The sequence below is a fragment of the Asparagus officinalis genome, chromosome 4 (genome assembly GCF_001876935.1).
Source record: "Asparagus officinalis chromosome 4, Aspof.V1, whole genome shotgun sequence".
Lineage (NCBI taxonomy): Eukaryota > Viridiplantae > Streptophyta > Magnoliopsida > Asparagales > Asparagaceae > Asparagus > Asparagus officinalis.
In genome coordinates this window covers 15416606-15433333 of record NC_033797.1, presented here as the reverse complement: position 1 = coordinate 15433333, position 16728 = coordinate 15416606, and the positions used below count along the sequence as shown (strand labels likewise).

Below are 16728 nucleotides of genomic sequence, written 5' to 3'. Positions count from 1 at the left end.
TTTGGAAAGAATGCATATTTTACAGGCTAGACGCGAAGAACGTAGAGGGTTTTGGGTGAAGGGAATGAAGAAGAAGGAAGTAGTAGTGTGGAGATATGAATGAAGGTATATACAGAAGAAGATCACATATTTGCTGCTTATCTTTCCTTTTTCCTGTTGATTTTCCTGGCCTTGATGAGGCCCCTGTTGAGGAATTCTCTTGGCCATTTTCGTGTGAGTGACATGCAACACTAGGCGTAGAGCTTCATAGGAAAGAGGGTGAAAATTTTCAAGTTGCAAGAAATTGTAGTTCCCTTTGATCCATGCCTCATCTTTGACATCCTGGAGTACCTGTAATAAAAGTTCTTTCGTTTATTATATTCCCTTATTTATTTATTTATTTTGAAGAATGAATAAAAATGAGATATTCATGTAGCCGACCCCAAACATTAGGGCTAAATGATTTGTTGTTATTGTTGTTGTTGTTGCTGTAATAAGGATGAATAAAAACAGAGATATTTGATCTCTTTTTAGTTGTCTTCTTTTAATAATGGATTGTACAATTTTAATTTATTCTTTGTTGATTCTTTAATTTGCATATGTTACCATTTTATTCACCATCTTTCGTACTTGAGAATGATTCATCTGTTTACGGTTCACTCTCTTTTCTATATCCTATTCATAATGAGATTGATAGGCAACACAATGTTGATAGACTTGAGAAAACTAGATATTTAGAAAGGTTCTAGTTTTTTCTAGAGTCGATTCTAGTTTGATTCTACTTCACCTTTTGATCCTTTTTGCATTTACATTAGTTGTGAAGATTAAGAGTCCTTTAAGATTATTTTTGAGAAACATCGTTAGGATTAACGAGTTAAAAAAGATTTGTTTTGGAGCAATCTTAGAGAGTTCATAGGCAGAATGTTTACAAAACTAGGCTAAATTTTGAATCAAGTAATCTTATAAAGAGTTTAAAAAAAAAACTTTTTTGCTAAATAATTAGCAAAACCGATCGTTTTACCAATTATTTAGCAAAAAAAGACCTCTTTTTGACCAACATGTCGTTTTTAAAAATTTGTGTATTCGAAACATACGGGACTGCTAGTTTCATATGTTTAGTCCCCATTAATTGACGACTAATAATCACGCCAAAAATCTACAGGACTACTAGTCCCGCAGATTTTAGATGTCGGCTTCACAAAACATACGGGACTAATAGTCCCTTACGTTAAGCAGAAACTCTGCTTGGGTGCCCGACTGACTCCACGGGACTACTCAGTCGGGCTATATAAGGCCCAGCTGTGCCCCAAATTAGGGCACAATAGCCGAAACTCTCTTGTTCTCTCTTTCTCTCCCAGCCCAAACCACTGATCTCTCTCTCCCAAACCCAATCTCTCTCCCAATCTCTCCCTCAATCTCTCTCTCTCTTATTCTATTGATTCTCTCCCAACTCACCTCTTCCTCCCTCAAATTTCTCTCTTATCCTCTCCAAACTCATTCTCGCCAAACCCTAATTGAGATCTTCCCTAAATATCACTCCAGCATTGTTGAAATCCGACATCGTTTATTCTCTCCGACGCCGACGAAATACGAAACTTCATCAAGGTATAAATTTCTTATTTTTTCATAATTTTCTCTCTATTATTTAGTTAATATTGTAGTTTGGAAGTAATTGTATATTTAAAATAAACATTCTAATTATGATAATCAATATGAAAAAATCTAATTTGCATATGATGAATTTTAATTCTTAAGTTAAAATGGCGAATGGAATACCAGTTATTTGCTTATTCAATGAAAAACTGAGTGTCGGAATGAATAATATGTTTGTATACGAATGATGATCTAGAAAAATATTCATGTTATCTAGAAATTGTAATTTCAATAGAATGATGTGTTAAAAAAATTAAATTATTGAAGTTATCTAAACATGATAGAAATTCAAATACTTGATCTAAACATGTTTAGAAACTGAAAGATATAATCTATATAAAAAACAGAAGCAAAATTGATTAAACTAACCTCCAGCCATCGTTGTCTTACACAAGGATAATAGATGTTGATTTCGATAAGATCTTCTAAACCTTATCTCTTCACTAACAGATGGTGTATTTTTATTTCAAAATTGAAGAGCAGATATTAGGGACCAAGTGACCAACTACTTACATACTTTTTCTGCTCTCTCCATCAAAGAGCAATAACCGAATTAGAGGGCAAAAATGGGTGGATAAGTTATAACCAACTCTCTTGATGATGAGAAGTTATTGGACCACTTTGTAACCAACCGTGATTTTAAAAATAAAACCAACATTCTCCCACTTGGTCCAAACATTCCATCATCCACCTTAATGAAAAATAAAATACATGAATCATGATGATAGGTTCTCTAATGTTGAGTAGTACCTTCCATGTATCACAATGTATCGTGTCTCTCAATCCCAAACGACTTAATGAATAAACTCTATGTTTATTCGAGGTCCAAACTTTAATGATATTTCTCAATAAATAAACAAATATGTATGTGCACAAAAACAAATGAGAAAATATCAACTGAATAAGAGTTTCAATAAAATATCAAATGTACGTACAATGAATATTTACATCATGGAACCAAGTCCCATTCTTACTACATGATCCTTGAAATTCTTTGGTGGCATGTCTTTAGTCAAAGGATCAACAATCATCAACTCAGTGCTAAGGTGCTCAATGACCACTTTCTTTTCTTTAACACGTTCTCTAATGACCAAGTATTTGATGTCGATATGCTTACTATGACTATCACTCTTGTTATTCTTAGCCATAAAAACAGCAGCTGAGTTGTCACAATACAATCTTATTGGCCTAGAAATTGAATTCACAATTCTGAGCCCCGACACAAAACTCTTCAACCATACACCACGTGACGTAGCCTCAAAACATGATACGAACTCGGCCTCCATAGTGGAAGTAGCAGTCAAAGTCTGCTTTGCACTCCTCCAAGACACGACTCCACCGGCAAGCATGAAAATGTATGCTGATGTTGATTTGCGTGAATCAACACAGCCAACAAAGTCCGCATCAGAGTAACCAACCACCTCCAAATCGTCGGTCCGTCTATACATGAGCATGTAATCCTTTGTCCCTTGAAGGTATCTCATCACCTTCTTTGCATCTCTCCAGTGGTCAATACCTAGGTTACTCTGATATTTTCCTAGCATTCCAATAACAAATGTTATATCAGGTCTGGTACAGACCTGAGCATACATTAGGCTTCCAACGGTTGAAGCATATGGAATGTTTTTCATCTGTTTCTGCTCGAGCTCATTTTTAAGGCATTGATTTAGGCTGAATCTGTCACCATTCACAATAGGTGCTACAATCGGTGAACAATCCTTCATCCGAAATCTCTTTAAAACCTTTTTGATATAGGTCTCTTAAGACAAACCCAAAATCCCTCGAGACATTTCCCTATGGATCTTAATGCCAATGACATAAGATACCTCACCTATATTTTTCATATCAAAATTCTTCGAGAGGAACTGTTTCACCTCATATAGCAAACTTTTATCATTTGCCGCAAGCAAAATATCATCCACATATAGCACAAGAAAGCAAAACTTGCTCCCACTGACCTTCTGGTATATACATTGATCCATGACATTCTCTTCAAAACAAAATGAAGTGATAACTGCTCCCACTGACCTTCTGGTATATACATTGATCCATGACATTCTCTTCAAAACAAAATGAAGTGATAACGTCATGGAATTTCAAATACTATTGGCGAAAAGCTTGCTTTAATCCATATATGGATTTATTAAGCTTACAGACCAAGTGCTCACCATTACTAGAGGAGAAACCTTCAGGTTGCTTCTATAAACTTCTTCCTCTAGGTCACCATTAAGAAATGCTGTTTTCATATTCATTTGATGTAAATCCAAATCAAAATGGGCAACCAATGCCATAATGACCCGAAGAGAATCTTTCTTAGATACAGGAGAGAATGTCTCCGTGTAGTTGATTTCCTCTCTTTGAGTGAATCCTTTGGCAACTAGTCTGGCCTTATATCTCTCAATGTTGCCTTGTGAGTCTTTCTTTGTTTTGAAAAACCATTTACATCCAATGGCTTTTATACCATTAGGCAACTTGACGAGATCCTATACTCGGTTTGACGTCATAGAATCCATCCCATCTTTTATGGCATTGTACCATAAGTTCGAAATCTCAAAACTCATGGCTTGTGAAAACGTCTCAAGATCATTTTCGGCTCCAACATTGTAGTCAAACTCTTGTAGATACACAACATAGTCACTAGGAATCGTCGATTTCCTTACTCTAGTACATCATCTTTCTCAAGACCAATGCCCTGAGATCGATCGCTCCCACTAATCAAGTCATTCTCAAGAAATTTAGCAGTTCTTGATTCCACAAACCTAGTGCTATGAGATGGACAATAAAATCAAGTCATTCTCAAGAAATTTAGCAGTTCTTGATTCCACAAACCTAGTGCTATGAGATGGACAATAACATCTGTATCCCTTAGACCTTTCGGCATATCCAATGAAATACCCACTTATGGTCCTTGGGTCCAACTTCTTTTCTTATGGATTGTAGACTCTTACTTCGGACAGACATCCTCAAACGCGTACATGTTGCAAACTTGGTTTCCAACCTTTGAATAACTCAAAAGGAGTCTTTGGGATAACATTGGTTGGAACTCGGTTTAATATATGTACACAGCCGTCTTAAGAGCTTCAGTCCACAAGGATTTAGGAAGTTTGGAGCTAGCAAGCATACTACGCATCATGTCCAATAATATTCGGTTTCTTCTTTCAGCTACACCATTTTGGTCCGGAGAGCCAGACAAAGAATATTGGGCACCAATCCCATTTTCTCGAAGAAACCTCACAAATGGACCATTTGCATGACCACTCTCAGTGTATCTACCATAGTACTCTTCACCTCTATCGGATCTCACGATCTTAGTTTGTTTGTCATATTGTTTCTCTACTTCTACTTTAAACACCTTAAAAACATCTAGTGCTTCATTCTTACTGTTAAGCAAGTAGAGATACATGTATCGCGAGTAATCATCTATGAAAGAGATGAAGTACTTATCACAGTATACATCCATGCCTGGACAACAAATGTCTGTGTGTATGATTTCCAATAATTCAGAACTTCTTTTGGCATCTTTCTTGGACTTGCTAGTCTGCTTACCCTTAATGCAGCTTATACAAACCTCAAAGTCAGGAAAATCCAAAGTACCAAGTACCCCATCATTCACTAACCTTTTAATTCTATCAATGGAGGTATGTCCCAATCTCCGATACCACAGTATAGAAGACTCTTCATTCACAACACATCGTTTAGTACCAATAATTTCATGAACGTGCATAGAAGTATGGTTTTCATCATTTGCAAATTAAGGAGAAAAAGACCATCAGACAAAGTACCACATCTAATAACATCAGATTTATAAATCAAACTAAATCCGAATCTGAAAAGTTAAAGGAATAACCATCTGATACAAGTCTGGAAACTGAAATTAAATTCCTAGAAAAACTAGGAATATAAAACGTCTTTTCTAAACTTAAAATAAAACCACTACTTAAAACCAGTCTGCACGTGCCAATGGCCTCCACATGCGAGGGCATCTTATTTCCTGAATAGACGCTGTGCTCACTTCCCATTAGCTTCCGCAGGTTTTGTAAATCCTGCAATGAATTGGTGACATGGATTGTAGAACCAGAATCAATCCACCATGTGTTATGATTAACATCAATCATATTGGATTCATAATAAATAAAAGAAAGTTGAGTACCTTTCTTATCAAGCCACTTCATGAACTTGGAGCATTGTTTCTTAACGTGCCCCTTCTTCTTGCAAAAGAACCACACAATCTCTTTCTTAATATCCTTTTGAGGAGGGATTTTCCCCTTCCCCTTCCCTTTGTCCTTGGCTTGATCCTTCTTCTTGTACTTCTCAGGGGTAGTAAAGTTCACAATTTTCTTTTCCTTTTCCTCCATAAGCAGCCTGCCCTCTTCCTAAACACATATGGTCAACAATTCATTGATTGACCATTTGTCCTTATGTGTGTTGTAGGATATCTTAAATGGGCCATATTGTTGAGGTAAGGTGCAAAGGATGTAGTGAACCAAGAAGGTTTCAGACATCTCAACGTCCAATACTTTCAACTAAGCCGCAATATCCCTTATGCGCATGATATGATCACGCACACCCCTTACGCCGGTGAGCCTCAAGGATGAAAATTGTATGATCAGGGTGCTCGTCATTGCCTTGTCTGAAGTGGCGAACTGCTCATCGATAGCCTTAAGTAAATCTTGGACCTTGTCGACCTGCTCGACCGAACCCCTTATACCAGCAGAAATTTTAGTCTTTATGAACATCACACAGAGACGATTGGATCGTTCCCATTTTTCATAAAACTGAATTTCATCTGAAGTGCTGATTTCAGTAACTGTAGGGGGTTCAATCTTCCTTATGGCATAGTCTATGTCCATCCATCCCAAATGAAGGAGAACTCTCTCCTTCCACACTTGTAGTTGTCCCCTTTGAGCTCGGGAACATCACATTTCATATCAGAGTAATTAGTAGGTGGAATTACTGTAATAAATTAAATAATCATGCTCATGTTACTAAATTTGAAGCTAACAAAATATGACATGTTCTACCCTCATGTTACTAAATTTGAAGCTAACAAAATATGACATGTTCTACCAATGTAAAATCATGCAAATATATAAATCTAGTGACATAAAACTTGACAAAATATGACATGTTCTACCAATGTAAAATCATGCAAATATATAAATCTAGTGACATAAAACTTGCCTATGGGCTAAAGTTCCAATTCAATTAGATTTATCTTAACTTTATGATAAAACTATCAAATTATGTTTCATTTCCTAATCCCTGTAGGTAAATTAGAAAATATAATTTGACATTTTATCCTAACTAATCATACAAATATAATAAAAATTCTTGTGGGATAAAATTTATTATATCGCATCCTATTAATCACAATTAATGTTTACTTTCTAAATAAGATCCTTAACAAATGAAATAAAAAACCTTATTATATAGTTTTAATTAATTAAGGATGTTGTGGCTACTCCCAAATTAATTAAACTATATGGGTTAATTAAACATTTATTAAATTATATTCACAGAAACATCACTTGATAAAACATAATAGATCTAACATGCACAAATATAAACATCAATCAGAAATTATCAAATATGTAATGGAGGCAACATGATTTTAAACACATCCATAAATGAATGGTTTAAGAACATCCCAAACAAAGTGTTAGGTTGGGCCTTAATTAAACTCTTTATTGGGCTGAATTAAGTTGGTCATCGTGTTATTTTGAATTTGTTACAGCACAATCAAACTTCATTAATAAAATAAAGAAATCAAGATCAAACATAGGTGTTAAGGTTTAACGTAATAGAATTTCTTTTGTATTTATCCTTTTGTAACAGAAATGTTAAATCTAAAAATAAAACCAAAATCCATTACGACAACAAGGCAGAGGCCAAAACTTGCTGGCTCTGATACCAAATGTTAAAAAAATTAAATTACTGAAGTTATCTAAACATGATAGAAATTCAAATACTTGATCTAAGCATGTTTAGAAACTAAAAGATATAATCTATATAAAAAACGGAAGCAAAATCGATTAAACTAACCTCCAGCCATCGTTGTCTTACACAAGGATAATGGATGTTTATTTCGATAAGATATTCTAAACCTTATCTCTTCACTGATAGATGGTGTATTTTCATTTCAAAATTGAAGAGCAGGTATTAGGGATCAATCGAGATATATATACTTTTTCTGCTCTCTCCATCAAAGAGCAATAACCGAATTAGAGGGCAAAAGTGGTTGGATAAGTTATAACCAACTCTCTTGATGATGGGAAGTTATTGGAGCACTTTGTAACCAACCATGATTTTAAAAATAAAACCAACATGGAGCAAATATATAGAGTTACTAGAATTAATCATGTAGAAAATGTCATTAAAGTCTTCTGTAATTGTCCGATAAATGAAAACAGAACAATTATTGTAGAGATCACCAATGATCAAGAATTGGATGACATGATACAAGAAGTGGGTGCTATATTTTTGCACAATTTTTGGTCAAAAAATACAGTATATGAAGCATTAGGGGCATGTGCATGTTTTGTCCATGTTTAGAGGCTGCCAGCAAATCCACGGGACTACTAGTCCCATGGATTTGTTGGGCGTCAGGAAAAAAACTTTCTGCTTAATGTACAAGACTACTAGCCCCGTACGTTTTATGAAGAGACATGCAAGCCCAACAAATCTATGAGACTACTAGTCCCGTAGATTTGTTGGGTGTCATTCGTAGATTTGCATCTCTCTTTTGTGAAGAGATATGCAAGCCCAGCAAATCTACGAGACTACTAGTCCCATAGATTTAGTCTCGTAGATTTGTTGGGTGTCATCTGGAGGTGTTGAAGTTCACAACCAAAACCTACGGGACTAGTAGTCCCGTAGGTTTTATGGTGTCATATTAGTCGCCAATTAATGGCGACTAAACATACGGGACTAGCAGTCCCGTATGTTTCGAATACGCAGTTTGTTAAAAACGACATCATGTTGGCCAAAAAGAGGTCGTTTTTACTAAATAATTAGCAAAATGATCGGTTTTGCTAATTATTTAGCAAAAAGGTATTTAAAAAAAATCAATCTTATAATTATAAACTCTCAAATGCTAACTCAAATAAAAGTATATTTTAGTATTCGACAAATTGAAACTCTCATTTGGAGAAGAAATATCAACTTTTCCTCCAATCAATGGTAATTAAGTACAACAAAAACAGGTAGTACATGAGCTTCTATACAATAAGCATGTCAGAAAGCGTTGAGAAAATATGCTCATGGTATACAGATAGCATCCTAAAAATGCCAGTGAGATGGGGTAAGGAATTAACTATTTGGAGTTCATTTTGTAAGATGTATTTTTTCCCCGACCTCTTCGATATCTCTTGATTTCATATGTACATACTCTTGAGACTTTAAAGTTTTAACCTTTTCAATTAGATGTCCTCTTTGAATTAAGTTTTGCTACACACTGTACTGTCTCTTGCTAACAATGCAATGCAAAACAAATAAAGGGTGAAGCTCTTAAACCAAACTATTTGATATTTGATATGTTTTATGCCCCATTTTGAGGGCTGAAAGACCAGAATGTCAATTGGGCGGATCCAAAGGAGAAATTTGTAAGTTTGGGAAAATTAGGGTTTGAAGTGAGAAAAGCTAAGCCCCCACCCCACATATAGAGACTCTTATTGGACAACAAGCTACTTACCATTACATGAAGAAGTATAAACATAAGCTTATAGAGCTTAAAGAAGAATAAAAAGTATTTATCTGAATTATTTGTCAAGATGATAAAGGTCACCTAATCATTGATGTCAAATGGAGAAGCCCAACATAAGTCAAAAGTCACAATAGATGAGCTTACCATAGTCAAAAACATGTGGTCACAAAATGAAGAAGGAACTATTTATCACTTTTGCCACTTGGGAGATTCAAACCCATAAGTCCGAGCAAGTTTGAAGCAGGGCCGGGAAGCCCTTCTTGAGAAGAAAAGGAATCGAGTAAACTCTTCACAAGGTTTACATCTACATCAACAGGGGTTAGCTCCTCCTCCATGTCCTGTGTAGATTTTGACGTTCCCTGAACAACACGACGGTGACAAATATAAGTGCTGATACATTTGATAATATTTCACATTTAAGCTGGCTATTCTAAATTTAAGATACATAGATAACATTGACATCATCGATCCTACTAACGAGTGCATATTAAGCAGACATCAAATGTTTTATTAGTGAACTGTTAGAACAATAAAAATCTTCTGGAGAAGTTCATGGATGTCCCGATATTGGTTAAGGGGCTGTTTGGTTATTTCCTAAAAAACCAAAAAATAGAAATGCAAACCAAGAAAACTCAAAAAGTACAATTTCACACATTTCCATCCCTAAAACTCACCCACAACATCTAATAAAATATTATTTTTATCCAACAACTCATCCATCATATCTAATAAAATATTATTTTCATCCAACAACTCATCCATCACATCCACCACATCTAATAAAATATTATTTTCATCCACAACATCACTCAACTCATCTCATCTCATATTTAAAAATAACTCACATCATCCAATAAGATTGTGACAACTCATCTCATCTCATTAACATTTCATTTCTTTGTTTTCCTCCCAAAAAGCTAGGAAAACAATTTCCTTAAGTGTGGGTCACATCATCCAATAATATAATGACAACTCATCTCATCTCATATATTTTCTTATTTTTAAAAAATAACCAAGCAAAAGAAAACAACCTATTACAAGAAATAGGTTTCTTATAATTTATTTTATTATTTTTTTCGCCAACCAAACAACATCAAAACAAGTTTTCTTAAAAAATCACTCACATCATCCTATAATAAGGTGACAAGTCATCTTCATTTCTTTGATTTCCTTCTTTTTTTAGCAAACCAAACACTCCCAAAACAATTCTTTGATTTAATAGTTTTCCATTTCTTTGATTTTTAATTTTTTTTAGGCAAACAAACAGTCCCTAAGTAAATGTGCTTTCACACATTGGGAATTGTACATAAAGCAGTAGATTGAAACACCTAGATGGAATGTTCTTTCCAGGACCCTCCGCCGGCATTAGAAATAACAGAAATGTTCAGGTTTCAAGACATATAATGGACTGAGTTAATTTATGTAAGCTATAATTCCAGGAGAAACAAAGAGTCCAACTTTTGCTTGCGAGCCATATCTCATGAACAGTAAAGTTTCACAGGCTTTTAGGATGAAGACATCTCAAGTAGATGAAGAAGAAGAAGGAAATAGGGGAGAATTTTTTAAAAAAAAACAATCCCTATAAACACATTGTTTGATTCTCTAAGATAGCAGAATACAGTTCCCATTGCAGGAGACAGAAAAAACAATCTGTGACTTCGTGAGACTTAGCATGCAAAAGAACTTGCATAAAGATACAGCTAGATGCCACATATGTTTCATAGAACAAAGTAACGAAGATGCTCACCTCTTCATCATTGCTGGTTTGTTCAGAGGCACGAAGGAAACTTCTCTTAAGTGTAGTTGCATTTAGCTCTTTACTTAAAGCATCAGAATAGGACTCCATAAATGCGTCCCCACTGTCATCACCCCCACATGGTTCAGCAATATCACTTCCATCCTCTGATTCATCTGTAAAATCCGTGTATAGCATACATAAGCAAAGGAAAAGATTACCAATAATGCAATTTAGTGAACAAATCCTTCACAAATAATCTTATCCTTGAAGGGTTTTGGGGTATTGGTCTCTCAAATCTTATCTATTTGGACAAGTACTCTAAATCGTCTTACCTGGACATAAGTCAGCCAAATTTCATCTCTTCAGATACAAGTCCCTCAAATCATCATATTTGGATAAAAGTCCCTCAAAACTAGTAAGTCTTTGAAACAAGTCCCCATGGTTAAGTCATCCACGTTAACCCATTTTTCAAACTAAACTAATGGGTTGTTAGTTTCCTATTTTTAATATTTTTCATTGTTTTCAACCTATCTTCTATTAAAGGTGAAAAGGCCAATGTATTTGAACCCATTTAAAACAAACTTTATCTTGCTAAACTTCCTAAAATCCCTCCAATTTAGAATCTAAATACTAACAGCCCCATTAGTTTTGTTGGGTTAAGTGGATGGAAATTAACCATGGCGGAGTTGTAAAACCCTAGTAGTTTTGAGGGACTTTTATCCAAATATACAAAATCCAAGGGACTTATATCCAAATATGATGATTTGGGGGACTTGTATCCAAATAGATGAGATTTGGAGGACCAGTAGCCAAAAGATCCCTACTTCAGAATCATACAATAGAAAACCAGTCATGCAAGGTGAACAACTTATTAAGGACCAAATACATCACCATGTGATAACTCAGTGATAACACTATTAGTAATACTCTACTAATACATGAAGGTAAAAATAAATTGTTGTCGCTAACAAGACTTTTCCCAAGCTGACAAGTTAGAGCAATATACTACATCAACAGAAATAACATCACTCGCATAATAAAGAGGATGGGTGCTTAATATGAATTGCAAATTCTAAAGTCAAATCAAAGCTTAATGACATTAAAAATGGTGGATAAAGTCAATCAGAACATTCTAAATTAATCATAAAAAATTAAAGCAGAACATACCAAAATCCATCTCTGATGCTGAGGTAGAACCCTCACTATTAGCATCATTAGCAGCCTTCTCATGCCAAATAGGCCCGACCACAGATTCCATATCTTTAACAAATTGATTAACATCAAGTTCCACTTCATTTAAGTTCCTTTCGGACAGATAACAAAAAGGAGTTAAGCTATAGAATTTAATTTTAAAGCAATCAAAAGACTGTCTATTTGATTCAGGAAGAAAAAGATCTGAATGGGCAACTCAGAAGCATGAGTAAAACAAGGTCTAACTATCAGCCAAATCACGAATGTATGCTTAAAAGTTTGGGTTTTTACATGAAAACCACCTTTATTTTTACCCAAATTGATACTTACCACATTTAATATTTTTTATGTTTTATTTGCTAACATGTTCGCAATGTCACACCTTTTGTTACTGTTCACCCACAAAAAATCAGATATTATCATTTTGCCCACATTTTCTTCTTTCCAACCCCGAACGCTAACCGTAGCCTCCTCCATCCTCCTCTTCTACGAACCCTAACCCATGGCCGCCACCTCCCCCAAAACCCTAATCCTAACCCACAGCCACCACCTCCCCCAAAACCCTAACCCTAACCCACAGCCATCACCTCTCCCAAATCGTAACCCTAATCCTAGTTACCACTTGGGAAGGAATGGGAGTGGGAGGTCGGGGAGGAAGAGGGAGAATGAGAGAGAGGGTGGAGTTGGGGGAGGGAAGACGGGGAGAAGAGGATGATTAGGAGGCTAGGGTAAGGGTTAGGGTTTGTGAGGAAGGAGATGAAAAAAAACAAAAAATGGTGAGAGTAAAATGGTCATTTCACGTATTTTTGGCTGAAAACTGGATTTGGTGTGACATTGCAAGCATCTTAGCAAGTAAAGGTGGTCTACATTAATTTGGGTGAAAACTAGATTTGGTGAGGGTAAAATGATCATTTCACGTATTTTTGGTTGAAAAATGGATTTGGTGTGACATTGCAAACATGCCAGAGGTGGTAAGTATCAATTCGGATAAAAGTAAAGTTGGTTTTGATGTAAAACCCCTAAAAGTTTTCATTGTGAAAACCAAGTTAATACACACACTAGTACAGTATATCTTAAGTTACAACATGCCGCTCTATTTAGTTAGATATGGCTTCTGCGGCATGGAGATGAAAACATCCTCACACATCTTTTCCTCTTTTAATCGAGTTTAAGATGGTGTTCAATCTACCAAAAGGCTTCTAGTTTTCTCATGAAGGCCATCTTGACAAATAACCTCCATCACAGCTTCATCACTTACACACAAATCTCAAATATCTTCTTTTAAGAAAATAAGGCCAAAATTCCTAAACGAAAGATCCACAACCAAGAATAGAACTTCCTTGTTATACGAGAATGGGTGAGTGCATCCATGTTATATTCAAGGATTGCATCCATGTTATATTCAAGGATTTGCTACTTGTATTGCAACTTTTTTCACCTCTCTAATTTTTTGTGATCCATTCCATGTTTGGAGAGTTTTCGCCCAGCCAATCATTCAAAGCTATTATTTATAAGCAGGGGTAGTAAACAACCGAATCGAATCGAATATCATGATATTTGAATTTACATTTCAGTGGATTTCAATTATTCGAATTCGAATTCAGGTCAAATACCACAATGATGTTTATATTTGATTTGGTGTATGCATTTTCTATTCCCTTAATATTTGCAAATATTCAGCAACCCACTTAGTTCAGGCCTCTGCTTCATAAATCAATGGTCCCTGGTTCAAACTTTGGGTACACAAATAAATTTCTTCCTTAATTTCCTTGGTGACTTTTGCATATTACACCCTCTAATTGGTACATATTTATAAATCTTCTCCAAAGTATGATAAAAGTTTATTTGCTCTCTAATTTACTTCTTTCATAAAAATTAAAACCTCAATGAAAACTAACTAAAAATTTTAAACAAGTGTCTAATCTACGTTTATATTTATAATAAATATAAAACATAAAGAAAATACTCAAGAATATATCAAATCAAATATGCGCTGATTATATTATACACAATTATTAACTGAATACTAAAAATTATTCATTTAATGTTAAATGAACTATCGAATCGAATGTAATTGAATAGTTGCACAAATAATAACCAAACTATTTGTTAATTATTTGGTACACTCCAGCTTGAATTTATAAGCAGCACATTGCGGCAGCACTTTATACAAGCCAATGTTTCCTTGTGGATGAAAAAAGAATAGCTTTACCCCAAAAAAACAATCTAAAATAACTTAATACATGTAAGTAGCTTAAAAGTACCTGTTTTGAGGAACCTCTGCGCCTTCAAAGCTCGAAAGTTTCTGGATGAACGCTTGCATACTTTCAGCAACATCCTTGAAATTGAAATCGTCTGACTGCATATTAAGATTATCATTTTTGAGCTCCTGCTTCCCTGATTTCCGGTTCTTATGCTTAAGCTGATAAAGTTCCATCTCCTTTTGTCTCTCTGCAATGGCTGCATTCAATTCATCCTCCCCATCATACAACCAGGAATCGTCATCCGAAGGAGGAAGATCACTGCAATTGAAATCACTGGTGGAATATGGTAAAGCAAGAACGTCATCAATTCGTTTCAGAGGAGCATTCATCACGTCCCTATACCACAAATAAATGCACCAAGCCATCAGCAAAAATAACAACAAAAAACTTTTAGTTCCTCACTAGGGAAAAAGGCCTTTCAGATATCTCATTGAGACATTCATGAGGAAACATCGTATAAAAATGCAACATAGAGCATACTGAGGAGTTTGGAGAAAAAGGGATATTTCCAAAGCAAATGTCAGAAACTGCTGCTGATGGTGATGATGGCGATGATGACAGTGGCGATGATTCAAAGCAAAAAAATTGAAACTATCATCTTTGAAAAGTTCCTACAAGCAATTGCTAACGTAAGTTATACAAGAAGACTTCAAGATTGTACGCCCATGGTTAACTTGCTAGGTAACAATTTTCCACTTAAGTAAAAATTAGGATTATACGTTTCTAGCTTTGTTCCCGCTGCGCAAATTGATTACACTCTCATCTTACAAGAACTTTTTCAACTTCAACCTGTTCCATATGCAGAGAACAATTCAAACAATATGATATCATATTTCCCCTTAATAGTGACCATGCAATAAGGATCTCATGCACAGATAAAAGAGATTTCTTGTCTAAAATCAGTGCTCATCCTCAACTGCTAAATAAAGATAATATATGATATCCTAGTGATAGAAAGTAGCACTAACTACCTCACATCACCAAACATCAATAAGGTTTGTCACTACCAGAGGACTCCAAATTCTTAATCTTCATATTTCAGCAGCAGAATGTTTTAACAGGTAACCAGTTCGTAGCAAAATAAATATAATGGACTCTAAAGGAAAAAGGTTATTCTAGACTTTAAAAAACAGATATCCTTCTCTTCCCCTTACTTAAGGATAATTGTCTCCTCCAACAACATCCTACCCACTTGATGCTGCAACTATATAACAAACTATTCTTCCCTCAAGAATACAGTTAGTTGACGACATAAATTGCACTTGCACAGGGAAAACCATAAGATTTGCAGAAGTTGCATGTTCGCATTGACGTCTTCTATGAAATTATGATAGAAATCCGAAATATCTTGAAAAAGATAGAGCACAAGGCAGATGGGGATAGGAAAGTCGAATAGAACTTTCTCGATTGGAGTTGCTATTGATTCCCAATACTGGTTAGACTACATAATCTAAACAACTAAAAGCTTCTACTTTAAGGACCCAATGGCTGCCATGCCATTTTGAAACTGATCACTATTCAAGAAAAGAGTAGAGCCATAAACAAGGATTAGGCTTGAAACAACATAACTTTGTTATGTATGCATGATTATGAAAATCAAATGCACGATGTGAAGTTAGATGTCAGCTCTAAGCTAATTCTAATACACAGTACTTCATGGTCTAGAGAAGGGCTTAGAAGTTGTAAGATTCACAGAAGGAAATTAGCCACTGGAGGGTAAGCTATCAACATGTGAGGTGTGAGAAGAAAGGCTTAAACTACATGCTTAAAATTTTATTTGCAACTGTCGCATAGACGTTTGTTAAGCATCTCCAAGAACACTCCTTAATATCTTAACTTCCCAAGTTTCATTATGTTCTGAAATTCTGAAAGACCACAATGAATCTAATAATCAAATACCTGCCATGTTATTTATGTCTGTCTAAACCAAAACTATATGGAAAACCAATACCTTGTCCGAGAGAAGAGAGAACTCTTCTTGTAATACTCCTCCGCATTCTTCATTATCCTCAGATACTCCTTCGACCCCGGCAAAAGCCCATCGAAAACCCCACTACTCTCCAAATTCTTCAAGAAAACCTCCCAACTCTCCCCTTTCCCTTCCTCCCCAGCCCTCTTCCTCTCCTGATACATCATCTCAAACCCACAAGCAATCTTCATCCCGATCTCCGCCTCCGCAAACCCCTCCCCCCCAACCTCCC

The 16728-nt window shown here is 35.4% G+C and overlaps 1 protein-coding gene across 1 annotated transcript in view; it reads right to left on the bottom strand.

Moving 5' to 3' along the window:
* LOC109838238 (protein ecdysoneless homolog) overlaps positions 1-16728 on the bottom strand; it is a 19871-nt gene that overhangs the window by 1923 nt on the left and 1220 nt on the right. The window contains exons 2-6 of the mRNA XM_020406694.1: positions 16479-16723; positions 14528-14863; positions 12240-12376; positions 11082-11245; positions 9479-9693 (exon numbers count right to left, since the gene is read on the bottom strand). Of these exons, the coding sequence (XP_020262283.1) occupies positions 9517-9693; positions 11082-11245; positions 12240-12376; positions 14528-14863; positions 16479-16723 (1059 nt within the window). The 3' untranslated portion in view covers positions 9479-9516. The remainder of the gene's footprint in view (positions 1-9478; positions 9694-11081; positions 11246-12239; positions 12377-14527; positions 14864-16478; positions 16724-16728) is intronic.